The sequence below is a fragment of the Falco biarmicus genome, chromosome 8 (genome assembly GCF_023638135.1).
Source record: "Falco biarmicus isolate bFalBia1 chromosome 8, bFalBia1.pri, whole genome shotgun sequence".
NCBI lineage: Eukaryota > Metazoa > Chordata > Aves > Falconiformes > Falconidae > Falco > Falco biarmicus.
The window spans coordinates 42774473-42799970 of record NC_079295.1 but is presented as its reverse complement, the minus strand read 5'-3'; the positions used below and the strand labels follow the sequence as shown (position 1 = coordinate 42799970).

General features: G+C 50.3%; 1 protein-coding gene across 11 annotated transcripts in view; it reads right to left on the bottom strand.

Moving 5' to 3' along the window:
* Positions 1 to 25498, bottom strand: part of FMNL2 (formin like 2) — a 152994-nt gene that overhangs the window by 3641 nt on the left and 123855 nt on the right. For 4 of the 11 annotated variants that reach the window (XM_056347945.1, XM_056347948.1, XM_056347944.1 and 1 more), the window contains 17 exons: positions 22410 to 22484; positions 18388 to 18498; positions 16996 to 17145; positions 14909 to 15010; positions 13669 to 13984; positions 13026 to 13226; positions 11839 to 11859; positions 9521 to 9645; positions 8076 to 8278; positions 6676 to 6910; positions 5947 to 6015; positions 5696 to 5776; positions 5209 to 5338; positions 4870 to 5033; positions 4501 to 4602; positions 3904 to 4002; positions 3170 to 3293 (listed from right to left, as the gene is read on the bottom strand). In XM_056347945.1, coding sequence (XP_056203920.1) covers positions 3170 to 3293; positions 3904 to 4002; positions 4501 to 4602; positions 4870 to 5033; positions 5209 to 5338; positions 5696 to 5776; positions 5947 to 6015; positions 6676 to 6910; positions 8076 to 8278; positions 9521 to 9645; positions 11839 to 11859; positions 13026 to 13226; positions 13669 to 13984; positions 14909 to 15010; positions 16996 to 17145; positions 18388 to 18498; positions 22410 to 22484 — 2308 coding nt within the window. Of the gene's footprint in view, position 1; positions 1454 to 3169; positions 3294 to 3903; positions 4003 to 4500; positions 4603 to 4869; positions 5034 to 5208; positions 5339 to 5695; positions 5777 to 5946; positions 6016 to 6675; positions 6911 to 8075; positions 8279 to 9520; positions 9646 to 11838; positions 11860 to 13025; positions 13227 to 13668; positions 13985 to 14908; positions 15011 to 16995; positions 17146 to 18387; positions 18499 to 22409; positions 22485 to 25498 lie in introns of those variants that run through there. The other 7 variants (XM_056347947.1, XM_056347952.1, XM_056347954.1 and 4 more) reach the window with 3 other exon arrangements.

The window sequence follows — 25498 nt, the reverse complement described above, 5'->3', positions numbered from 1 at the left end:
CAGAAAAAAAAAACAAAACAAAACAAAACAAAACACAAAATGATGGTTAAGTAAAAAAATGGGATGGAAAATGAAGAGCAAGTCAACTCAGCGTTCAAAACTCCCAGGCACGTTAGCCAACAGCAAGAGGGGGGAGGCCAAGGCTACGAGAGGGGGTTAGGCATGGAGAGGAAAGGACAGCAGGGCCACCCTCGCCTCTCGCTAACCAAATTCCAAGCTGCTTTGAAGATTGGCTCCAGGAAGATAATAACAGCAATTAACTCGAAAGAGCAAATAACCGTTGAGCTGATTATAGTTTGCAATTTTATTAGAAGCATATATAAAAATACATATCGCAAAAGTGAAACACTGTTGTCTTCTTAAGCCTCTGAGTCCTTAAGCCAAGACAACAGTGTTAACAGACATGCTGGGTTAAAGACGCCCTTCTCAGACTTTACACCACACGATGTAAATTGCTCAGTTCCATGTCAAGCTTCTCATTGTCGCAATTTCTGCGGTTCTGGCACGCAGCGAAGCGTTCCCCCAGCGCTGCCCCTTCTCCCCTCCCCGCCTGGTTCCTGCGCCGCTGCCGCCACCGAGCCCAGCCCCAGCGCTGCACAAAGTCCAAGCAAACTGGAGCTGGTTAGCACTCCGTAAACATTTCTGATTTTACTTAGATAAAGTTGGCATGGAACTGAAAGAAGTTAAATATGGATGTGACCAAATGAGCAAAGATTTTTAGGCTGTTCATCTTAATCCTGTATCTCACATGCAAGCATGCAGGTGCTGGTTAAAACGGCTAAAGCGCAACACTCCTCGCAGAGGACGTACGTTATTACAGACGACCCTTCCAAGGCAGAGAGCAAACCCCAAGAAAGTCCCACTTAGCTCATGCAGCCCGAGCCCGTAATTTTGCTTTGGCATACAGCTGACATGCATTTCACACAGGCAGATGACTGGCGTACAGAGAAGATCCGTAGGCCAGAAGAGGTGACATAGAAAAGCCAAGTGAACCGTCACTTTTTGACTGCATTTGATCTCCTCAGTCGTGTGAACTGTAGGAAATCTGCACCGAATCTACTGTGACTTCCACCACTTGCTGTTCTATGGCATTTGTCATGAAGGTGAGAGATGCCTTTGAAACGCAAGGATGGCCAAAAACATCAAGCGCAAAGTTGATGGGATGGAATAAAAAGTTACTGAAACACAAGAACATGCAACAGAGGTGACATAAATACAACAACTTCAGGTGGACGCTGGACATTACTATACACTCAACATTCACATGATCCTGGCTGAGATCCGTACAAATGGAGAAGTGTCAAAAATCTACAGCAACCTTTCTTTTTTCTAAGAGCATCAGATGTGAAAGAGGAATAGTTTTAGTAATGGAATTCCTCAGTGAGAACAGGTTCGCAGAAAAACCGAGAGCCCCGCTTGGCGGTTCGAGCGGTAAAGGGCACAGTCTTCAGCACTGCATGGGAATAACAGCCAAACAGACAAACAGAGCCGTGAGAAGCGGAGCTATCGCATTAGTACAGTGTTAGTGCTCGGTTACGGACACCCAGGGACGGTTTCGCACGTTCTGACCAGCTGTCTAACAGCCCTGCACCTGGGTAGGCGTCGGGAACAAGGCAGTTTTAAGTCTTTGAGTAAGTATTACTTATATTACATCATTTGCAGCGGGTTTGGGAGACTATTGCTAAACGTGCTCCAGAAAAGGGTGTGCTGTTAGACAGGGCTCTGCTCCAGATCAGCAGAGCTTCCCTGGGCACCTGATGAGGCACTATCCAATTAGAAATGACACTTTTGATCATTTCCATACCACTGACAGAGATCCCACGGGCCAGATTCAAGCAACCTTAGTCCCACCTGCCTTTCTGTGCCTTGACCTTCATTATGACGTGGTTTGAGGCCCACAGAGGCATCCCCGTAAGGGGGAATACTAGGCACAAGACCACAGGAAATGTTTGAGCCTGGCACTCCCTCCACTGGACTGTCTTTTGCATGTGGATGGTCTTCTGCCACACCATCTGTTTCTCCCACAGATCAGGAGAACCACTTTACCAATTAAACAAGCTTCCAGGAGTCTGAAGGAGTTGTAGTAGAAGCAGTAACAGATTAGATATTATAGCAACTCTGCCCTTTAAAGAACATTATCTTGGGAAGATATTAATCAAGGTTAAAAAAAGCTGTGAAAGCTTCAAGCGTTTCAGCCCTGTCATCTAGTTGGGCTTCACTTAGTGAGGGGTAGAACAACTCTTCCGCCCTCCTGCAGGAAAAACTCATGTGAAAAACTTCCAGGAGCAGGAGCCAAGGAAATCGTGCCCAAAGACCTTTTCTGAGCTTCTGTGTAATGGAAACAAATGACTGTAGAGCCATCAAAGCGCTACAATGGTGTTCCTTCCACACCGCAGGTGAAGAACATGCAGTAAAATTGAAGTACTGCAATCAGAGCAGCTGTAGAGATTAAAAATTATTTGACTCCTGAGCAAAATGCAGTTTGGAAGGCGGCTCTTTTTAGCAGCAAATATCTGCACCAAACTCCTGGCTGTGTGTGACTACGACAGCGGGTTCTGCCCTGTCCCCAAAGGCCTAAGCTGGGGTCAGCGCAGACTGTGCCTACCGATCTGAGCAGTAGTAAAACCAGAAGCAGTTTAAGGTCATAAATCATTCAGGTTTGACTAAATGATTTGCTGTAACTGTGCAATAATGTGGTGCAATTACTGTTAGTACATTTTAATGAAAATGTAGGCTCTTAATAATGTTAAGCATCCATCATTCATTCCATTTATGGGGAAAAAAGGTTTCTGGGAAAGATCTGCACAGCATGCATATCCCCACCGGAGCATCCGCTGCAATCAGGCGCTGGACTGGCTACTCTAACGCTCAGCGAATGACTCCATCCGCACATGCCGACAGAGAAGAGCAAAGAAACCGAGCACGTGTCCAAGGTCTGCGCACAGCGTTGGCAGCGGACACGTAAAGGTAGGTCGCTGGGGTCTGTTTGTTATGTACCATTAGCAAAAGTCTCTATACTTGTTTCATATCATATAAACAATGTCCTAAGCTGTGCTCGAGTTACACTTGTTTAAGAAGTACATGAAGCACTTACAATAGCTACTAGGCAGGTACACATTCCTATCCCTTGTGAAAGGGCCTCCAAGATTACAGAACAAAAGGTGTTTACCTGTTATAATATCTTCAATAGCACCATCCTTCCCTTCGTACACATGCCTGTTATCCTTGACTTGCCGCCGTCTGAGCTCTGCAATCAGCTCTTGCTGCTGTCTCTTTGTTTTATGTGACGGAGACTGAAAGCAAAGAGGAGAGGGTTTGTCAGGACTGACCTCCAGCTATCCTGTTTCTTCCCGATTGTGAAACGTCGGCTGATCCCACTGGCAGCAACCAGCAAACAGTGACTGCCAGTTCTCTGCCCACTTTTGTAAGACGAGGAAGATACACGTGCGCGATAAGCTCCCGTCCCATGGGGAGGACGTGCACAGTCACAAGCTAAGCCGGCTGCCGAGCTGCTTTTCTTTCTAACACCTGTAACCCACTTCCAAGCCTTTTCAGCACTTGGAACCGGAGCCCCAAGCTCCTACCTCTGAAAAGCATTAGGGGAACAAGGAGAATGGGCTTTCCTTCCGAGGAGAGTTTAGCCAATGGCAACATGGATGAGGTGACTTTCTGTATATTCAGTTTTTCTTAATTTCGCAGACTTCAAAAGCAGCAGAACCATACACCATAACCCTTTCAGCTTATTTCTGTTCTCTCCACCTAAGGAGAAAGCTTCCAGAGACTATTTCTAGGCAACTACAAATTGGGCAACTAAATTGCTTATACAGAGCTGAGGTTTCTAAACTATCAGGAAAAACACATGAACACGATGGCTCCTGCCTGTAAGACACATCTGTTTCATACCTTTTGGTCCTGTTGCTCCATCAATGCTTCTTGTTCCATAAGTTTTTCCATTAAGGCCTGTTCCTGCTTTTTTCTCAACTCATTCTCTTCTTCTGCTTGCTATTATATCACAAAAAACACAGGTTACAGCTTCCAACTGCTATAGGGAACCCAAACATTACAAATGAGTAACCCCATCACCCGCTACCGCGGGGCTCTCCGAGGAAGCAAGCGGAGGTGCTGCAACGCAGTCTGCAAAAACTGGGCTGGGAAAGACCCTCCTAGGTCACACACACCATCCTCTCCCAGTCCCAGGAGACACATATTCAGGGTTAAAGGTGTAAGCTCAGCCACCCAGATGATTTCTGAGGATCCCTCCAGCGCCTTAAACAGCTGTGCTGCTGTTCAGCCCTGACAATAACCCCGGAACAGCTGCCTGTGCTGCCCCCACTGCTGGTGCTATGCTGTCGGGGTGGCTCAGTGCTATGCTGTTGGGGTGGCTCACGCTGCCCCAGAGCTACAGGGAGCCACAAGCCAGAGTTTTGGGAGCCTGGAGCCACAGAGGTACCAGACTGGGCTCAGAAGGACAGAACAGAAGAGGAGGATGCTCCTGGTTACCTTGTAGGCCTTCACAAACCGGACAAACACTGGGAAAAAGACCGAAGGGGGTGTCGTCTTGGGATTCTCCCCAAAGTACTTCACAGCATCATCAAAGGCATCCTGCAAAAGGCACAGACTGACTGCGCTGCACGTACTTCAAGAGAAGCTCACCATCCCACACTGCAGCATTCACTGTAAAGGGTCTAGCTTTTGCCTGCACATGACACCCTTGGCTCAGAGCAGCACATCTGCATCAGCACTTGAACTTGGGAACAGACACACAGCGCTGCTGCCCCTCTCCTCCTTGCTGTGTGCACATCCTTTGCAGTGACACGCTGCTCACCGTGTCACTCGCCTTCTCGCCAAACCCTGAGAATAAAAATATACCTGGGCTATTTTGGCATCGTCCTGCAGTTTCTTCAGCTTCCCTTCATTGTTCTGAATGAACTCCTTCAGCATCGTGTTGTGGTCATGCATGGTGTACTCGCGCTTCGTCAGGTCCAGGCCCCTCTGCAGCTCCTTCACATCCAAGAGGACGTTTTCAAGAGACACTACGAAATAAAACAGAAACGCTGCATCACTCCCACTGTGCAAGTGTCCGGAGCCACAGTCTGAACGATTTCCCCACCCAGAAGAGCCCCCACAGCCCCTTCATGGTGTGCCGTGAAGTCCTTCGCATGGCATGCGTGCCACCACCGCTCACCAGGCACAGGAGGGTCACAGTACCTGCAGCAGCCTTCTCCACGTAATGAAGCTCGTTGTAGAAGAGGGACACGTGCTGGTACTTCTCCTTGACCACGTTAGAAATATAGTGCAGCAGAGTCTGCTTTCGGTCTGTTGACTTTGTTTCTAGGAGCTGGGGAGAAAAGGCAAAGAGGCTGCTTGGGTGGAGGGGCAGCAGGCTCTAAGCAAAGCGACTCGACTGGTGCTTCTCCAGCTGAGAGGGGTGGCTGTAAAAGCTTGTTTAATTGTTTAGCAGGTGGGTGTGGAGCTGTGGACTCCAGAGCTTCTGAAGACACGTGCCTTCTCCTAAGCAGCTCCCCCAAAAAAAGATAAGCAAAGCAAACTCATCCTGCCTGGCAGTGAGCGCCTTCCCTGCTGCTGCTCCGTCTTCACCGGCTGGAAAGCACCGACCGAGTGCCCCAGCAGCCCCTCGCCGCGGCCATGAACCGCGTTCCCACCGCTCCCCACGAGGCAGCTCCAGTTTACTTACCAGGTCTAAGCTCTGTAGCTTAAATCCATACACAGCTCCTCGTTTACTGCTGTTCATGTAGTTTCCAAGAGCCAAGATTATCTGCCAGGATGAAACAGAGTAGAGCACAGATTTTCAGGACAAACGCAAGGCACTTTAGGAAGCTCTGGAACGAGAGCCAGTAGGGCAGCATTGGCGTACAGCTCCGGCGTGTGTAAGGGGGGACACCGGTGAGTGATGGAGATACCGAACTTCTCTAAAATCAGACCTACCTCCAGTATCTTCTTAAGTTTTTGGGATGACTTTATTGAGACAGATGCAGCTATTATTGCGTGAAGTTGCTGCAGGTAAACACAGGAAGAGCTTTAGTTAATGCACGCCCAAACGCAAGAATAAAATTAAGCTCTACACACTCACATTCTGAAAAAAAACTCTTGTTTTTCATCCACACCATGAGCCCTGGCGTAAATGTTATCCTGCCCTGACACATCAGGATTGCACACAGTTCATCTGCGCCGTGGATTTACCACACTCAGATGTGGCTGGGTAAAAGCGTATTTACATTTCAATCCTTGTGACTGTGGAAGATGCATCAGGCTGGACGGGACACACTTCAAAGAGCCCACGGACCAGCACTGCTAACACTCCCTAGCAGTCCAGGCTACAAGGTGCAATACAAACAGCACCTGGGGTATCAGAGTCACTGATATATGAAAATATAGCCAGAAAACCACTTTTTAATTTGTGTGTTTCTCATTCTGTCTCTGTGAGAAGGCAAAACCACCTGCTGACTTTCAAACACTCTCTCCCATCTTAGAAAAATTAAAACCTCTATCATCTTTCCACCGACAGCCCCACACCAGCGTGTGGCTGCAGGGCTCCCTGCAAGCTGGCCCGTGCCCTGCAGCTCTTGGGGGGAGGCTGGACCCCCCGGAATGCTGGCCCTGATCCTGCACAGCCACAGATCGCACTGCTGTCTCCGGGGCTAGCCCCTCGCTCACCGGGGTCAGCATCTGGATGCTTTCTGCAAAGTTGCCTATGAAGGCCATGATGGTCATCTTCTGCATTAGCCTCTCGATCTTGCTGAACTGCATCATGAACCGGTCTTCGTCCGACAGGTTCTCGATGGGTTTCCTTTCCCGCTCGTAGAGCCGCAGCACTTTCACTTCATTCTCAGTGGGCAGGAACCGCATGAGGCATTCCACAAAATCCACTGGCAACGTTTTCAGGTCAAACCTGCGCGATAGCGAACCACAAGCGGTGTTACGACAGAGCCCTATGCAAAATGACGGAAATGTAAATGATGTGAGAAAGCTGCCAAAGGCAGCTCTGCCTCCTGCGCTGCTCGGCTACAGGTGAGCCCGAGCCAGGGAAGCAATGAGAAGCTATGAAGCAGCCGTGGCTACTCCAGCTCTTGTTGCCCTGGCTGGGGTGGGGGGCACGGTCCTGCACACGAAGCCCCTGCACGTGAGGCTGCGAGCAAGGCTGCTCGGCTGATGGCAACGGTGCTGCTGGGCACCCTGTTTCTGTTTCCAGAGACGTGGTCATTCCCCCCAAGCCCTCCACGGTCACACATTTTTATCAGCGAAGATAGGCGGGGAGGACCAAATGCCAGTTTTATTTAATTTGAGCCGGAGCCCCGTAAACCGCAACTTCTGAAGCTGCCTCCATCTGCAGCGGGTCTGGGTCCCCCTCCCCACCCAAATCAGGCTTGTGCATCCAGATTTTGAAGATTTTCCTTAACAGAGATGTTTGCCACGGCCGCCAAGTACCACCAAGTGCTTTGGGATGGGTTCGGATGAGCCCCAAGGAGCAGGTACACCTGTGCTCCGTCCCCGGGAGCTGCCGGCGAGGGTCCGTACCTGCGCGGGATGGCGCGTCGAGCCGCTCGCTGCACTCCCGTGGGGAGGGTCTGCCAGGCACCTCGGGCACTCCTGCATCGCACCGGGGTTCGGTACCGCCTGGGGCCACCCCACAAACCTCATTCTATGCAAAACCCTTCCAGTGCTCTTAGACAAACTCGTGCTTTACAGAGCAAACTCAAATAGTCGCATCTTCCTGGCTTCGGAGGGAGCTGTGCACCAGAAAGTACTGCGCAGATAGAACGAGAGGTGCACCGTGTGACGGCATGCTGAGGGTATACAGGAATTGACTTCTTTAATAAAAGAAGCGTTTAATTGTTAAGCCTAAACAGTGATCCAGTGACATAAACCTAAAGGTTTTTATTTTAGTTCAAGGGAATTTGATTTCTGGGAATTCAAAATGGTTCCATCCTTACTCCTGGATTTTTTCCAGATGCAAAAACATTTGTATCAACTGCCAATTCAAAAAACCATTCCACTTACCAAAAAACACAGTAAATCCTGAACATGATTTCTTTGCTGACAAGTGTTTTACTTACACGTGAATAGCTTTGCATATTTCATCTGCCGTCTTTCCAGCTTTTCTTAAAGTAATGGCAAGATTTTTGGCCCTGTTGGCATCCAGTAATGTGACTTTGTTTGACCCTTTCTGAGTTATCTTTTGCTTGCTCGAAGTAAGATCAATAGCTGGACCTTGGGCTTTTGTTTTGAATATTTCTTCAAACTCATCCACATTTAAATCCTAAAAAGGAAAGAAAATGATTTATCCCTCCCGCAGTGAAGACTAAAACCTCTGCTGCCTAGGACTGTGCCAGAACTGCAGTACGAGCCTTGCAGCGGCCAGGGCCACATCACAGTACTCTGATCGGGGGCTGCAGGATGCAACAACCAGGCGCTCCCGAGCTCGGGATCGGGAAAGCTGGCCTCCACCCCCCGCAGCCCCACGCATGCTCAAAAGCTCAGGAAAATACTCGTGTTAGCACTCGTGCTTTACGCAGCCATGTGCACCTCCAGGGCACAGGGAGCTGCGAGCCCCGCGTACCCAGCTCTGCCCCGTGCTGCCCCAGGCGCCGCTCCCTGGCACGCGGCTGCCCACCCACGCCTGACTCCTGCAGACCTGACCAGCGATTTTAGGCTGGGAAAAATGCATCTTCCTCATCTCGGGTGATGTGTTTTAAAGACAGGCACACAACAGGTATATACTTTTGTCCTGGTTTCAGCTGGGAAAGAGTTCATTTTCTTCTCAGTAGCTGGTGCAGTGCTGTGGCTTGGATTTGGTGAGAGAACAGCGTTGATAACGTGCTGATGTTTTTAGTTGTTTCTGGGTGATGTTTATACTAAGTCAAGGACTTCTCAGTTCCTTGGGCCCTGCCAGCGAGAGGGATGGAGGGGCACAGAAAACTGGGAGGGGACGTGGCCAGGACAGAGGACCCAAGCTACCCAAAGAGGTATTCCATACCATATGGCATCATGCTGAGTATATAAACTGGGGGAGGAAGAAGGAAGGGGGGGACATCTGGCACTGTGGCGTTTGTCTTCCCGAGTAACCGTGTGATGGAGCCCTGCTGCCCTGGGATGGCCGAACGCCTGCCTGCCCGTGGGAAGTGGGGAATGAATCCCTTGCTTTGCTGTGCTTGTGTGCGCGGCTTTTGCTTTACCTATTAAATTGTTCTTATCTCAGCCCTCGAGTCTGACATTCCTTTCCGATCCCCCTCCCCATCCCTCTGGGCGAGGGGGAGTGAGCGAGCGGTGCGTGGTGCTGGGTTGCCGGCCAGGGTTAAACCATGACAACCCTTTACAACCGATACTACCAGCTGCCACCCCCCCTTCTCACCCGAGGCACTCTCACCAACCTGCTGGGTACTGGGACCACTGGGTGAGCCCTTTGCCACATCAGCGCCTGTGCCCTACCCCTGCGAAGGCCGACACGCGCTGGTGTTACAGACAGAAGCGGGAGGCAGAAGGCAGCAAGCAGCACTCATACCTCCAGGATCCTTTCGTCATCTATTTCGTTGAAGACCGTCCCATTGATCTGGTTGGGTTTGAGGGCGACCCAGTTGAAGACCGGCATGCGGAACTTGGTCTTGATCGGTTTCTTGATTTTCACAGCTAAAGACACCAGAGGAGAGGAAATGACAAATTCCCCCATCGCTGACAAAACACCCCGCATGCCCAGACTGCAGCTTTCGAGTCGGCATTTCAGCACTGGAGGTAGAACTGGCCAGAGCTAAATCATCAGACTGGGAAGCCTGGACGGATCCTGCTGCCTCAACAGGCACGGCGTGCTGGGAGGCTGCCATCCACCCCCCGCTGCTTCAGCCCCAGCCTCCGCAGGACTGGACTAAGTGCCAGAGGCTGTGAAAACTTCACTGAAGGAAATGTGCTATGACTTTATTACCGCATGTTGTCTGGATTGATTTAAAAGCCCAGGCTATTTTTAAACGTTATAGAAAATGGAGAGAGTGGTCGAATTTAACCCTCTCCTGCTCATCGCAGAGCCCACCCCTGTGCGAGCCGATGCACAGCTGATCTGTGGTCTGTGTCACAAAACTCAATGCAGAATAGGTAACAAGAAAGAAAAAAAGCCCCTTTCCCAAGGTTTTGGCAAGGGGAGCGACCCCTCCCACCGCCTGCTGCAGTGGGGCAGTGCTGCTTCTCACCACGCTTGTCTTTTAAAGCAAAAGGGGGTGGGCTGCAGCACACGTGAGCTTTAACGTGGTGCAAATAACAGGTTTAATCTTCTGGCACGGTGCAGAAGCAGTTAACGACTTAGTAACTTAGAGAAGCTTTGAAAATGAAGACCAAGTCCTACTCTCATTAATCTGTGAACAGAGTACAAGAAAGCAACACTGGAGCAAAGAAAACACTTTTCTATTTCTATTCCTATTCCTAACAGATCTGGAAGGTACATGAATAATTTCGGTAATTCAGGTCTCATTTCTTTGTATCTTGATGTAAACACGATTTTGTAGCAACTAACAACTTCAGGATGTTCGTTAAAGCAATCAGTCAACGTTTTGCTCCTGAATTACCTAGAAAATGAATCGTTTCTTTCAAGCTGCAAACATTAAATAGAAACCCTGGTCCTTCCACTCCAGTGCTGGAAAAAAAGAGCCACGCAGGCTGCAGTGGCGGTCAGCGGCAAAGGCATGCAGGGGACAGCCCCTGCTCCCCCAGCCGAGGACAGATCACGTTTGGTTTCATTCTGTCCCGTGTTTACTCCCGACTCCTGCCAGCCCTGCATCTGTAGCAGGAGCAATCCTCCTAAATATTCAATGCTCTATAGAGATACTAGACTTTTTTTCCCCTCCGTTTCAGAAGATGGCTGGTTTCCCAGGTTGCAAAGCACTTGAGCAAATAATTATTTTACTTTCCCATAACGATTCTGTCTGTATGTTTTTGCCAGGACAGAGACGACCTTTTTGAGGGGACAGTCCTGCTGTGCACCGGAGCTGGGTGAAGGCAAAAACATTTCTCTTGCTTTGTCATTCCACTTTAAAAACCAAGAATCGAGTTGTGTGTCCATGCCCCTTTCAGGCTTGCGCTCATTTTGCAGGGACATCGCAAAGAATAAATTACTGGCAAGAGTATTTGCTTGAAACAAAGAACCGTAAGTGAATAACAGGGAACATACACAACATTCAGCTGTGTATTTTAAGAATTGTATTGGTTACTTCAAAATAATTCCCAAAATAAATAGCTTTTTCCATCTGAAACATCCATGAAAAAGAATTTTCCCATTTGTGCCTAGAGGAGAACAGATTATTTACTGCTCCTGGGTTATTTCAGGATAGGAAAGGAAGCTAACTGTCTCATGGGCCGGTTCCTGATGTAGCTCATCAAAATCTCTCAGAATTTCCCTTCCTCCTCCATTACAGAGCCCTGGCAAGGTGACGTTCCTGGGAGTCATGTCACTGCCAGCAGACCCGTGGGGACGTGTCACTGGCAGCAGACCCCGCAGAGGGGACCGGCAGCCGGCAGGAACTGCCGCAGCTCAGCACTGGGCCTCACTGGGAGAAGCCCCTCCTCGGTGCAGCCAGCGCCGGGAGCACGGCTTGAGGACGGCTCAGGATCTTAATTACTCGCTGAAGTGCTTTGCTGAATCGGGGCCTTCTGTGTGCCAAATCCCGATGGCTGACAGCACCCCCAAAGCTACAGCATGCTCCAGCCACAGGTCCCTGCACCAGCCCTCCGCTCCCCACCGCCCTCCCATCACCCGCACAAGTCCACGGGCACACACAGGGGCACAGCACAGAGGGAAACGTGAAGAGGTAGGTGAATACTTAGCAGAAAGCAACCTACAGAAGAGCTTGATTGGCCCATCTTACCAGGAAGCAGAAAGAACAGAGAAAAGAACGTTAGCAACGGTCAGAAAAGCAAAATTTGTTATTTCACTGACTCCCCTCTGACCCGGCAGGTTCCTGCCCTGAGAAACGCTCCCTTCTGCACAGCCACTGTAAGAAAAGGCACTTTCCCTCTCCTACCCCCCTGAAGAACGAAACACCCACCCCAGCTGGCTGGGGGCACCTCTCCCAAGCACTGGTGCAGGGGGCTCAGTGCAGGGGACTTGCCCCGCCGTCGGTGGGCTCAGCGCTGCCCCGGGCAGAAGCAGGACTTGCTCCGCCACCCCCTCCCCAGCGAGCACTGCCAGGGTGCCAGGCCAAGGCACCGGGGTCTGGGCACAAGCCCTGGGGCTCACGGCAGCCCCCCTGCCCCCGGCAGCCCTCCAAGCACCACCATGGCCACATCCAGCCCTGCCACCGCTCCGCACCACGCACTGCAGGACCCCTGCCTGCCCTGCCAAACCCACGGTGAGGGATCAGCCCCAGCCTGTGTCCTGCCTTTTCTGCCTTTTTTTGTTGTAATAACCCTCTAGTTCCATGATACTTTGCACTTCCGGAGGAAACTTTAAAGGCTGGAATACTTTATCGGTCTTCAAAAAAAAAAAAAGCTATTAATCAGAGCTCCTTGGTCCCTCTTTCTGGACTCAATGTGCTCTTGAGATTTCCTGGGGAGGGGGCATGATGTGATACCAGTTAGCACTCACTTGTTGCCTGAGATGCTTGGCACATGTCAAAGAGCATATAAAGCTGTGATTAAAGGCTGTCAGTAAATTTTTCTTCCTTCCAAAAAAATTACAGAAAGTTTGCCTTCTCTTTGCACAGATATTTCTTCATGGTTTCTTTCAAAACCGTATTTTGTTTGCTTAAAGCCAAAAATGGTCCGTTTGAAAAATATTTTTGGCAATAGCTTTAGTTTCACTGAAGAAGCCATCTCATCCAGACCAAACCAAAACCATTCGATTGATAAATGCTCTTTCCCTTCATAAGCCCCTCTGGGTGTAATACCCGTGAGAGGTAATGGGTGTGATTTAGGTGACTAACGAAGTCCCACCTTGGTAGCCCAGTGCTCTAGCTGGCGTGCCCTGACCTTGCCTTTGCTTGCCCTGCCAGCGACCAGCACAGCTGGGAGACACGCGGGTGTTTTACCTGCGAGCCCTGAGTTGAACACCACGGTGGGAGAGGCTGTCCCGGGCAGGGGGGGTGCCGACGGCGGCGGTGGGGGAGGCAGCGGAGCTGCAGGAGCCATCTCCAAAGATGGGCCTGGGAGAGGAGGCGGCGGTGGCGGCGGAGGTGGGGGTGGCGGTGGCGGTGGAGGCGGCATCGGCACGGAAACAGGACCATTTTGCACTACAAAATCAAGGGAAAACAAGGTATTACCATGAACACGGACTGAAATATCACAAGCACATGCAGGAAACGTCACAACACCCACCTTACCCCCACTATACACCTCTCCACTGCTATATTTGCCCAAGCATTTGTTGGACCCCTCACCAAAGTACTTCTGTGCATTAACATGGGAGAAAACTACCCTGATGAAGGAAGAGAATATATTTTCCTATCAACTGAAGGGCTCGGGAATGGATCAGACAAACATGGGAGCCACCCAGAGAATGAGTGCAAGCACAGCTGGGGATCTCAGCACCCTCGGCTGCTGCAAGGTGCCACAACCTGCAGGCTCACTACAACTGAAGGCAGTTTTGTCAGGCTGCTGTGACTGTCCCCAGCACAACAAACTCCACCTCCAGGCCCTAGCCAGCCCAAGTCTCTGGGACAGAACGCTTCTCACCTGCCTCTGATGCCATTGCTAAGGCGGGTAGTGGTGGTGGAGGTGGTGGCAATGGTACTGAAGATGCAGCTCCAGCAACCGGTGCGACACACGTTCCAGACACAGCCTCTGACCCTGCTGGTACCATCCCAGAGGCCAGAGCAACAGGGAGGATAGCAATGTCACCATCACCTTTCTTCTGGATCTTAATGGTTCCCTGTTTCTCCAGTTCATGGATCTTTTTCTCCAGCGTTGACTGTCGTTGGATGGCTTCTTCTTTTTCTTTCACCATTTTTCTCAAGGTGTGAACCTGAGTATTTGCATCTTTGTAGATTTCCTGAGAATGCAGCAGAAGCAAAGCATTTGCACTGGTGAAACAGAATACCAGTGCCAGAAACAGAAGAGCCTGACACGGGCTGGTCACTGCACCAGGCTCTAAATAACAGTGAGCTCTGATGCCAACTGTATGCCTTCATTGGTGAGGAAGAATTCATTTCGTGTTTTATCCCCAAGGCAGCAGCATGTACAGTACTGAGTCCTTGGAGCAATCTCACCTGTGGGCACCGACACCTGGGGGTGCAGAACTTCTCATCATCACTTTTTCATGATGCCTCTTATTTTTTCTTACACTGGTCTTAAATATGTAGTGTTGGCACGCTACTTGATTTCAACAGATTATCTGACACCTCGCTGGTGGCTCTGGCTATGAGCAAACGTTGGCCCATAGGGGGAAGCAGGAACGGAGCTCCTGATCTAGAGGGGAAACTGTACCTCCACGTACCCAGAGCAGACCCTCCAAAGGAACCCTGAAAGCAGCCACCCTTTGCGATGATGTTTTAGGCTGAAGTTAGTTAATATTAATTTTTTTTATTAAGTTTGTACACCATGAAGTACCAAGTGAGGGTTGTGCACAGAAAGCTGGCTGTGCCTGACAGCACAGACACAGCGCACTTGCTCCTGCCCCGAAGGACACCAGGTCTACCTCCAGTGCTCCTCTGCGGCCAACCACACGGACAAAGCTCCCAACAGAAATGCTACAGACCTGAGCAGCCTCACTCACTGATTTGCTGGCGTGTTCAGAGTTTTATGTCCATCTTTGAGAACACACACAAGTAATTTTACTTGAAATCTACCCTAGGTTCAAAATTAGGAAGCTAACGAAGACACTTGTCCCAGAGCCGTTACCTCCCATGCACCAAGCACACCGGAGATCGCTCCCGTGACACGTGGCATCCAGCCCAAGCTTTCCCATTGCACTTACCCGAATCACATCCAGTTCTTTGTTTCTTTGCATAAGTTGTTTTTCCAGTTCCACAATCTTTGCCATGGCTTCATTCTCTGTATCTTGGAGTTTTTCAGATAACTATCATTCAAAAAAGAAATAGATTATGTATGTCGGTAACAGTAGTTTTCCCAACCAAAATGTTGAGAATGTGTGTTGGAGCAATGGTACGTGGTACATCGCTGATATTCTACTAAACCCTGAAGTCTCCTTTGGGAAAAAGAAGGGTTCCTGCACTAAGTGTCCCCTCTGACGATGAACGTTATCCTTCAGCTATGACCAGCAGGAACGTGGCCGGACTGTAGCGCTGAACCTGTCCCGGTAAGACAGCCCCCTCTACAATAAAGCACTTTGAATGCAGCTATATTCATACACCCTGAGTCCAATCTGAAACCCCCAAACCCCCCAGAATACCACAATGGCACTATTGCAAAACCACGAGAAGCTGAAATGGCGGAACCTATAAATGTCACCTCTCACAATGAGGCTAATTTGATCAGTAATGAATGAAAGAGTTTATTTTTTTTTCCTCCATTGTCTCTTGATTTATTGTTATTTTTTGCCAGCCCCATGAACCCGAGATCTGAAAGCTCCACAGTTTTTGTTGGCTTTTTCCATCACCACCAATGATGCCGACTCAGGAGAGGCTGCAGAGGTGGCACTGGTGGCTGTGTTTTGGAGATAAAACTTCTGAGATACTATTATTAGTATTTCTGTCAACACATGACAGAAAATTATGTTCATACTCCTGGGATGAGCCTAGTTTATGTAACAAGGGATCAGAAGCAAGCCCTTAAAAATTTGCTACCAGAGTAAACTGTTAAGTTTCTAGCCAGCTAAAAGGAGCAAATCTGCAAAGCAAACTATGCCCTTTCTACTGAATCACTTGTCTCTAGCAGAAAAGGCAAATAAAAAATAAAAAAATTAAAATTTGCCCCCTCAAAGGGGCAAATACTACACGGCAAGGTGTTTTAAGAACATATTCATCCTAAGGGATGGCAGTATGGGAAGCATAATGACCCTTTAATGATTATTTTTTAAAATATGGAAATATATTTTGATTTTTAAAAAGCCAAGTTATGTTCTCTGGACTAAAGTAATTGACACCAAGAAGGTACAGGACAGAAAAGCTGAGAGCAAACACTGAACTGAGCGAACCCCGAATACCTGCACAGCACTATTTTCCAGTTGCATCCCTCTCGAGTCCAGTACTGTGTTTTAAGACACAGATGGGATGGTTATCTGCTCTATTTACCGGTATTGCATTGCTAGGTAATTTGCAGTTTCTATGTAAATAAGCTTTCCCAGCTCATAAGATATCTCTGTGCAGAGGTTCCGTTCGCCAAGTGACTCCACCTGGAACCACAGCTGAACTGAAGCTGACACCCCCAAGGCTGCAAACCTGCCGTGCCAGGGGCCTGGGGGTGCTCAGCTGGCCCCCAGCACGGGGCAGGGGGGAGGGGGGGCGTCCCCTCCCAGCTCACCGCAACTTTCAGGGGATGAACTGGCTGCTGGTATTGAGGTGTGCAAGCACTGCAGCGGTGGCCATGTAAGAAGTCGGGTGGGCAGGCACTGCGCAGCACCGGCCGAACCGTCCCTCGATGTACACAGAAATGCACGTCAAACCCCACGTTAACGAGGCAATGCTGCTCTTTTGTAAGAAGCTGGGGGTTGTGTCAGATAGGGGAGTAAATAAAATGACAGAACAAGACGTTTTCTCATCCGGTCAATAAGCAGCTTATGAACAAATCTTTGTAGCAAGTGGAGCAACTGTTAATTAGAACACGCAGAATATGAAGATCAAAATATAGCATAAAAGCACCCAGGAAGTTTACCTGCCTGCAATCTCCCAAATTCCTTTGTATGCCAAGTATCTGCTTATTCCCCCAATACAGAAGGACAGTTGTCCTAAGGCTTTTTCTAAGTGAACCTCACCCCAAAGACTGCAGCCCTGCTGCGCCTGCACTTCCAGCTTCCGAAGCGGGCAGCAGCGAAGCCCGAGCCGGGGGGGGGGGGGGGGGGCTCTGAGCTACCCCACAGACAAGGTGACAAAGCGCGGTACTAACATGGGAAATGTTTTCTTCCAGTTCTTCAACTCTTTCCAGGGCTGCATTCTTGGTTTCAGCATCCTCCAGTAAAGCTCCCACATCAAACACGTTATCCAGGTAAGCTTGGATCTGCACCTGCAGTTTGTCGCTCTCCGTGTGTTTCAGTTTCTGTGAACCCAAGCAGAGGAGGCATCGCTCAGCACAGGGCAGCGAAAGGGGTGGGAGGGTGCTGGGAGCCCAGGCCACTTCCTCACCCAGGAAAAGCCTCGCCCTTTAATGTTAGCCGGGGTCATAAATGATAGTCATTTTCTAAGACCAAACATCCAGAGCTTCCAGCTAAAGCCAAGCAGCACCTTTACCCGCTGGTACTATGGACACTAAGCCTGCTGCCCTCTGTGCTTGCTCCTTGCCCACGGCCAGCTCTGAATGCTGGGGACGGTGCGAGCCCAGTGAGCTGGGTGGCTGCTGCACGCGGAAGCCACCAGCCCAGTGGCCAGCAGGCAGAGGTGAGGCCTGTGTTTGGGCTGAAAGCAGCCATGCGGCCTGCAGCAAATCTTCTGATTGCTCTCACTGACCCGGCGCTGGGTTTGCTGTGTTCAGAACGCAGGCTTTATCTCCAAAGACAACATCAGAGCTCTGCCTGTTCCCGACACTGCAGGGTCTGTGCCACCTGGGGACCCTGAACAGACCCGTGCTCGGTACCACCACGTACAAATGCCTCTTGCAGACAGCAAGAAACCTCTCCCTGGCTGCTGCTGAGCAAAGTCAGCAGGGACAAATCAATCCCCGCCGACACCAACCCTGTTTTCACAGGTTGGTGAAAAAAAAACCCCACAACCCTGTTTGTGTGCCCCCAAGGGCAAGGACAGGGAGAGAAAAATACAGGAGGGGAAATATTGTTTCTGAAAGACAGCGTTTCCCAGAGGACACAGAGAACACCTCGTTGTCAGGAGGATGCTCAAAGGAGGATTTTTCACGCAGGGACAGGGGGGGTCCTGGCAGCACCGGAGCCGGGGCCGACGCGAGGCCAGCAGCCTGCAGCTGGAGGCCAGCAACGTGGCACGGGCGAGGACAGCTGCGGTTCATCCTTCCTTTGTCATAAGGCAAAGCCACCAATTTAGCTGCCGGTCTGTAATTGCAGTTAGCTGCAGCCGCTCTCCTTCGGCAGGGGCAGCTCCAGCCCACAGCCCCGGCAGCAGCCCAGGCGCTGCATTTTTAGCAGAGACAATGGGACAAGCCTGCTGCGCCCTCCCAAAAGAGCTTGGGTAAGGGGGTTTGAGGATGTTTAGGGCTAGGCTGGGCAGTGGCAGAGCTGGGGGACATGGTGGGGACCCACCGTGGCGGCAGACAGCCCCAGCACGGGGAGCAGACCCACGCTGCGAGGTGCTGGAGACCCAGGGCCATACTCACGTCCAAGTACTCGTCCAGACCAAGCTTCGTAAATTCGTACTGCAGGTGGACTCTGAAGTTCATGTCCTCCACCGAGTGGACAACGATGTTGATGAACTGCATGCAGGCCACCTGCAGGGAGAAGAGCTGCACGTGAGAGGCAGCGGCACGGCCCTGGCTGTCCCCGAAAGCCCCAGGAGCCGGGTCAGAGCCGGCTCTCCCGGGGCCCCAGGGGTCAGACACAGCGAGTGACCCCAATCCTGGTGCTTACTACAAGGAGAAACCGTGACCTGCTATTCTGCAGCTTTATTTTTCCAAGCCGGTGCTGGATTTGGGCTTACAGGGTGTTTGTCTGCTGCGATAAAGGGAAGCATGGGTTCCAGAAATTAAGTCATGTCTGCAGAGTCTACCTTTGCTGCGTGCCGGTGAACACAAACGCTTTCCATGCCAGCGCACACGGCCAGACATTGTACAAGCGCCGCACAAGCTCTTAAGTAAACAATGCCATTCCTGAAATGGCCTGTAAAAGTGAGATTAATTTTGCAACTGGAACCCCTAGCTTAGGAAACGGGACTTTCACAAAAGGCGCTTTGTCGTTTGCAGAAAGCGTATTTCCAAAGCTGTGGTTTGGTAACTGAACGAGGGACCAGATCATAGGCGCTGGCATCCAAACACATCCTGACACAGTGAAGGGATGGACAAGGCTCCCAAGTGGGTCACAAGCGGTACGAGCAGCAGGGAAAACCTCCTGCAACGCGGCAGGAATCAGGCTACAAACCCCAAAAGGTTTGCCCTCCACTGGAGTGTAAGGCATGGCCAAATCCTGCTCCACACAAGTACCCCCAGCCCTCTTTCAGCTCACAGATGATCACGTCTGTTACCCTCCGAGCTGCTTTAAGAGATGGTTTGCCCAGTCCCTGGCTGGGCTTCTCAAGGGCATAACTCCACCCTGCTAGCAACACTGCAGCAGCACCAACACCAGCCTCTCAACATCTACTGCGACACTTCCCAGACTTCTAGACCAAACCTGAAAAGATAAAATCAAAGCAACCTGATTTTCCTTGGATGCTTTCCCTGCAGGAGACCCCACGTCCCTGGGTCGTTTTGTGGGAAGAAAGAACTGAAGGCCACTCGCCGGATCACCCATTCGCTACAGGAAATCGGCCAGTTCTCTGCGATCTGTTGTAGAGCCCAGAAGATGAACTCGTGCTGCATGGTGGCCTTGGACCTACAGGTCTGGCCAGGATGTCCCAAGCTGATCCTTCTAGCTGGAGCTCCCAGCAGCTGCTACAAAAACTTTCCCAGCCACACCAGCCCAGCTCTGGAGGAACTGGGACCGCAGGGACACCGCACCGGTCAGTCAAAACCTTTCAGCTACACCTTCCCACGTAGAACCTGAGCAGCTTTAACCACTCTGTTTCCAAAATGACTTTAACCCTAGATAATGCAGAGTTGTAAGACTGGTAACAGGGACAGCCCCAAGGAAGAGAGGAAGGAAGATGGTCTAAAGACTCATCCAGGAGCTCCTGTGATGTCTCATCTTGGTGCGTACCCATCTCTTACCCAAACAACCCGACCCACACAGCTGGAAACCTAACTGCAGGTTTCGAGTCTTTGCAGCACCCTTTGCAATTCCTGCGGTATCCATGGTTCCTCCTAGTGCCGGTACCACCCCTCGCCAGCTGAGCCCTGCTGTGCTGTGCTACCACCCAGAGCCAAGATCCCGTTTCAAAAGCACTCTCGTTGTACTTGCTTTGGCTCTTGCAGCGTTAGGGCCAAATTCTCATTTTCTTTCTCAGATCCTTACATACACAACTAAGGAATTCATCCAGTCAACGAAAACTAACCTAAGAAAGTTTTTGCTTTTAAAACTAAGTCAGTCAATGCCAACAACAGGAACCTTTTCTAAAATGCTTTTGTCTTTTTGTTGCTCTTCCCTCCTTGTCGATTCATGCAAATAACCGGAGCCCCTCCAGCTTCCCAGGAAGCTCTCACCTTCTCCATTTAGGGAGCACGGAAGCCAGGTCCTGCCGGAACAGCTCTTGGTTTACATTGAGTCACTTCAACTCCTTGAATTACTTGAGCTTTAACGTTCCACCCCAGAGCCTGGGCCCGTTTTATCCCACCCTGCGGGCAGGAGCGACGCCTGCGCTGGGCACACACTGGTGTGAGCGGCAGGGTCCGGCCACACCAGCACCACAGCGAGCCGGTGGGCAGGGGCTGCCGCGCTCCCCCCACGCCTGGCAGCGTGCTCATCGGCTCATGGCAGCGTGCTCGGGCCAGGCAGCAACAAGAACGAGAGGATCTGCCAAATCGTTTGCAACGAGCTCTCTCTTCTAGCTTTAGGCTTGTCATATAGTCAAGCCCATAGTAGGTGGGGGCAGCCCAAAGATGCAGATTTTATTAGTATTTGGGCAAGTCCTGAAAAAAATGTATTTATCCTTTTTCAAGTGTTACCTTCAACCTGTGGCCTGAGGGGGGCAGGGAATTTTCCTACAGGCCATCCAGATGGATGCTGAACAGTCACAGCTCATCAGGCTCATACGCACACACACTCACATGCATATTCCCTATTACATCTTTACAACATACCATTTAATATCTTAAATAAAGATGAGGGATGATGCTTTTTTACAGCAGCGGGCAAATCCCCCAGCTTGCAGTGAGGCGCTGGCCACAGGCTGCTGCCACCACCTTGCTTCCAAGCTGCACGGTGCTACCCTCCCACTCCCAAATACGACTACCCTTCCCTGTAAGCACAGGAAAAATGGCCAGGAGTCAGGTATTGAGGACTGACAAATCCTTCTGTTAAATGACAGACTAAATTGTATGTACATCTGAGAATACCTGATGTACACTGTGACTCCCAACATGTCCTTACTGGGACTGCAGTAACAGGGCACAAAACCAACCGTAACATGTCACAGAGTTACTGACAGCAGCTTGCTAACTTGAGTAAAATTGCAGGGATCACTGTAATATTTTTTTTTTCTATTTACAAACAAGAAAGAGGCCATCCGGTCTTGCTCACACCACCTCCTTTTTATTCTGCTGTCCCCTCAAGGGTGCAAGCCTGCCTCAGCCATCAGGGCTGCAAGCCACTGACACTGGAGGGTTCAAAGCCTGTAGGGAACACCACACCGGGTGCTTTAACACCTAATTCCTGGCAGAAAGAGGTCTTTAACATGAAGGTCAGCACTAAAACAATATAAAGTGTCACAGACGCTTAGCAGACAGCCAGCGTGACCAGATGGGAAGCCCTCCAGCTCTGCTCCCACCCCAAAACAGGATCATATCAGATCCGAGGCCCTCAGCACGAGCAGCGCAAGGAGACTGCACTGACCATGCCAGCATTTGTTTTCTCATTAAAAAACAGAACTTACATTTCACACACTTCTGACACGAGCGCTCGCTTGCCATAGAAAAATCGGATACAGCAGTGTTTTTGATATCAGACACCTAACCAGCGAGCTCATCCTTACTGACACGGCTTCTGCCTTTCACGTGATGCCAACATGCAAGCTGGCGCTGGTGTCTGCGGGTGCCAGCCAGAGCTTCCTCACTCGTCGTTCCCTCTTGTGCTCCAGGGGAAGTGGATTTGGTGAATAATCATGCATATGCACATTGAGGAACCAAAAGTGGTGCAAACTACTGCTATATTTATCAGCAGATTAAGGCCAGACAGCAGCTGCAGTGAGTGTCTCCCACACTTCCCTGTCTGTGACCCCAAGGATGCTGGCACGCGGACAGAATACGCATCTTGATATTGCAGAAGCTGCTGCTTTGCCACAGCGAAACAGCACGCGTGACCAAAAGGCCATTTTCCTCTTACCTTCGCTAAGGTACAAGGCACTTCTTGAAGATAAATGAATTGAACGGAAGCTAAAAATGAAATGCACATTATGTAGCTTGGAATATTAAAAAACGGTACTGCGGTAATTCCAGGCCGAGGATTGGAAGGCAGATACAACCCTGCCTGCGGCAGCAGGACCAGGCACACTAAACGCTGAAACTGAAGTTTGCTGATGATAAATTGCACTCACCATAAAGTCTATATTGTTGTCTTCATTTCGGAAGTGCTCCATCAGCTTCTCAAAGCGCTGCTTCTCTCCACACACCTACAAAAGAATCACCACGTGCGTGTTAAACTACAGCTTGTGAAGGCGAGCATGAAAAACATTTAAATAGCAGCTTATCTGCTTGCTCAAAACCTCTCCGTCCAGGGCTCCTCTCTAGTTAAAAATATTCTCCTTCATAAGAGATCCAGCTGAATAATCGTATGTGAACACCTGCACTGCAAGTCTAAGGGGTCAAGTACAATTGTAACATAGTTCTTTGGATCTCTTTTCCCCTTAAAAATTTAATCATACCCACTGATGGCAGAGACATAAGCAACAGAGTTGTACCAGGCTACACCACAGGAAGGCTCAGCCTCTCTCACAGTTCCGAGCTGGCTTTTCACTGTAATATAATGTAATTAGGAAGAAGACCAAATTACAGGGAGGAAAAAAAAGATAATTATCACCGGCTGAACGAGAAATGAAATACATCAGCGTAACTATCAGCTGGTCAGAATTACAGAGCCATAATGCAGGGGTGTTGGCAGGAAACACAGGCAACTTCAGGGAGAAGTAAAATCTAAGACAAAGCAGGTCTTGGGATATTGTTTAAATCTTGTAACTTCCCAGTAGCTTCTCTGGCTCACTCCTACTTTTCTCAGCACACAAACAATCCAGAGTAATCCACACCAAATCACAAAATACTATGTAAGTTGGAAAGCCAAAGGGAGCAGAGGTGAGCACCCATTTCCCCATCCTCCCCTAGCTGAGCAACTGCAACTCCTCCCTCTGTGGTGCATCGTCCGGGGTTATTTTGTTCTGCCCTCCATGCACGGATTACACCCAACAACACCCACGCTGCAGGGGCAGGGGCAGGAGCTGCCTCGCACACAGCCGCCCCAGTAAGCCCTACGATCCCAGTACAGGCGGGAGGCGATGGGTGCAAGACAAAGTGTCCCACAGGTTCCCAGATTCACTGAGAGCTTTCTCCTACCCTGCACCAGGAGTTCTCGCTTGCTGGACTTTGGTGTCAAACTGAGCAGTGGATTCAGGAAGAGCACAGGCGTGCTCTGCTGAACAAAGCGGTAAATGCCTGCGTAGGCACATCCGCGCACCCGCAGTGTTAAATGCTGCTCCCTGCTTCGCCCCCCGCAGACGCTGGCTGTTTGCAGAGAAGCAGCTCTGAAAGACGCTGGTTTGCTCTTAAAGGTCCTGAAAAAGAGAGGCCGGTCATCTGGAGGACTGAAACTTCCCTTCTGCTGAGGAACAAAACCCTCGGTGAGGCCAAAAGGCTCCCTCCTTCCTTACCCAGACTTCACGCAGTGCCCCAGGAGCACTGGGTGCTATCGATGAGGAGCAAGGGACACGGCAGCAGGACCGTCTGTTAGGGTCCGCCAGGCTCTGAGCAGCACATCCCCCAGGACATCAGCTGCTCTTTCCCTTCGCAGCCAGCTCATGGCACAGTAGTTATGTAAAATTAGCCAGCGAGCGGTAATTAAGGATTGGTGGGAGCACTGGATACTGCTTCTTTATAAACTAACCTCTCTGGGGCAGGGACCTATTCTTTCTAGGTATTTCTACGCTTGTGTCACCCACAAGGAGAGCAAATCCCCAAGTGGGGTTTCTAAATACTCCCCAAAAGCAAGTTCTTCACAAAGTATGCATTACTATTGCCGTCTCAGCTTCCTCTTTCTAACTGTATCTCAGAGTACGTACTTACACAAAGATTAAGGCACCGAGTAGACCTCACTGAAGTCACACAGACTTCAGTGGGCCCTAAACTGAGCTGATCCTGAGATCTGCAGAACACCATGAGCAGTGGCCCGCTGGGTGACCTCTCGCCACGCTTTCTGCTGCTGGTTATGACAGAATAAAACATACTTGTGGTGTATGTGATACATCTTCTGTCACTCCTGAGCAAAACTGCCACAACTGGGTTATTATTCAGATATTTGTGGTCAGCACCTGACATCAATGGGAATTCTGCCCCTGGATCTCTGAGAGGACGGGATGCCGGTTACAATGAACTATTTGATATTGTTATCATCAATATTCATGGCCACAATCTCACAAGTTGTAAGTAATGGGCTCCATGCAGGCTCAGCCACCCTTACCCGCACAGCCTCTGGCAGGCAAGGCACTGAAGTCGCACACAAACACGTGATGAAGTTGTATTTAAGTGTTTCCAGCGGAACCTTAAAAGACTCACAAGGTGGAATGAACACACTTAAACAACAATGTATGCAGCCTCATGAAAAAAACAGATTACGCTGGCTGGTCAAGCAAATTATCCTGACCTTAAACCCAAAGGACTCGGCGCGCTCTGCAGCCTATGCTCTGAAATTGGTTTTGAAGCATTAAATGCCTTTACACAGGCTGTCCCCTGGGTCCATAAAACACATGTTAAGGTCTAAGCTGGAGTAAACCAGAGCCCAGACAGACCCACTCTTGGAAGGAGCAATGCCCAGAGACCACACAGATGTTCCTGATGGTTAGAGCAGCTCCAAGGACAACGGGGGGCAGGGGAGTGAGCCTCCACAGCCTGCGTCACTGGGGCACAGCCTCAGGCTCTGCAAAGCCACCAAATGGCCCAACAAACCCCAAATGGCCAGCAGCACCCTCAGGAAAACAGGGAGATCATCGGGAACATTCTGGCATGACTCTCCTGGTTTCACAAGAGTGCATTTAAAAGCGAGAGCGCAGTCTGGCGGGGACCAGAGCATCTCCGCACCAGAGCACAGCACCACACGTGCCAGCATCCCATCCCGCTCCCCCGCTTTCCACCTGCAGGACCAGGAATCGTTTTGTCATGAAGAAGCTCAAGTTCGTTGAACATGCTGCAATGTGACCTATTCCAGGCACTCACCACGAATGTCCTACCAGGCACCTTCTTACCGAGAGCCCCCCAAAAGCCCTCCCTGCAGGGTGGAGCCTGCAGGCACGCAGCTCTACTATGGCATACACCACTCCTGGGATGCACAGGCTTCCATGCAGGAGCAATGTGTTCTTCGGGAGGAAACGAGACAGAACGCCAAGGAAAGGCCAGCCTCCATCAGGAAGAGCCAAAGAGAAAA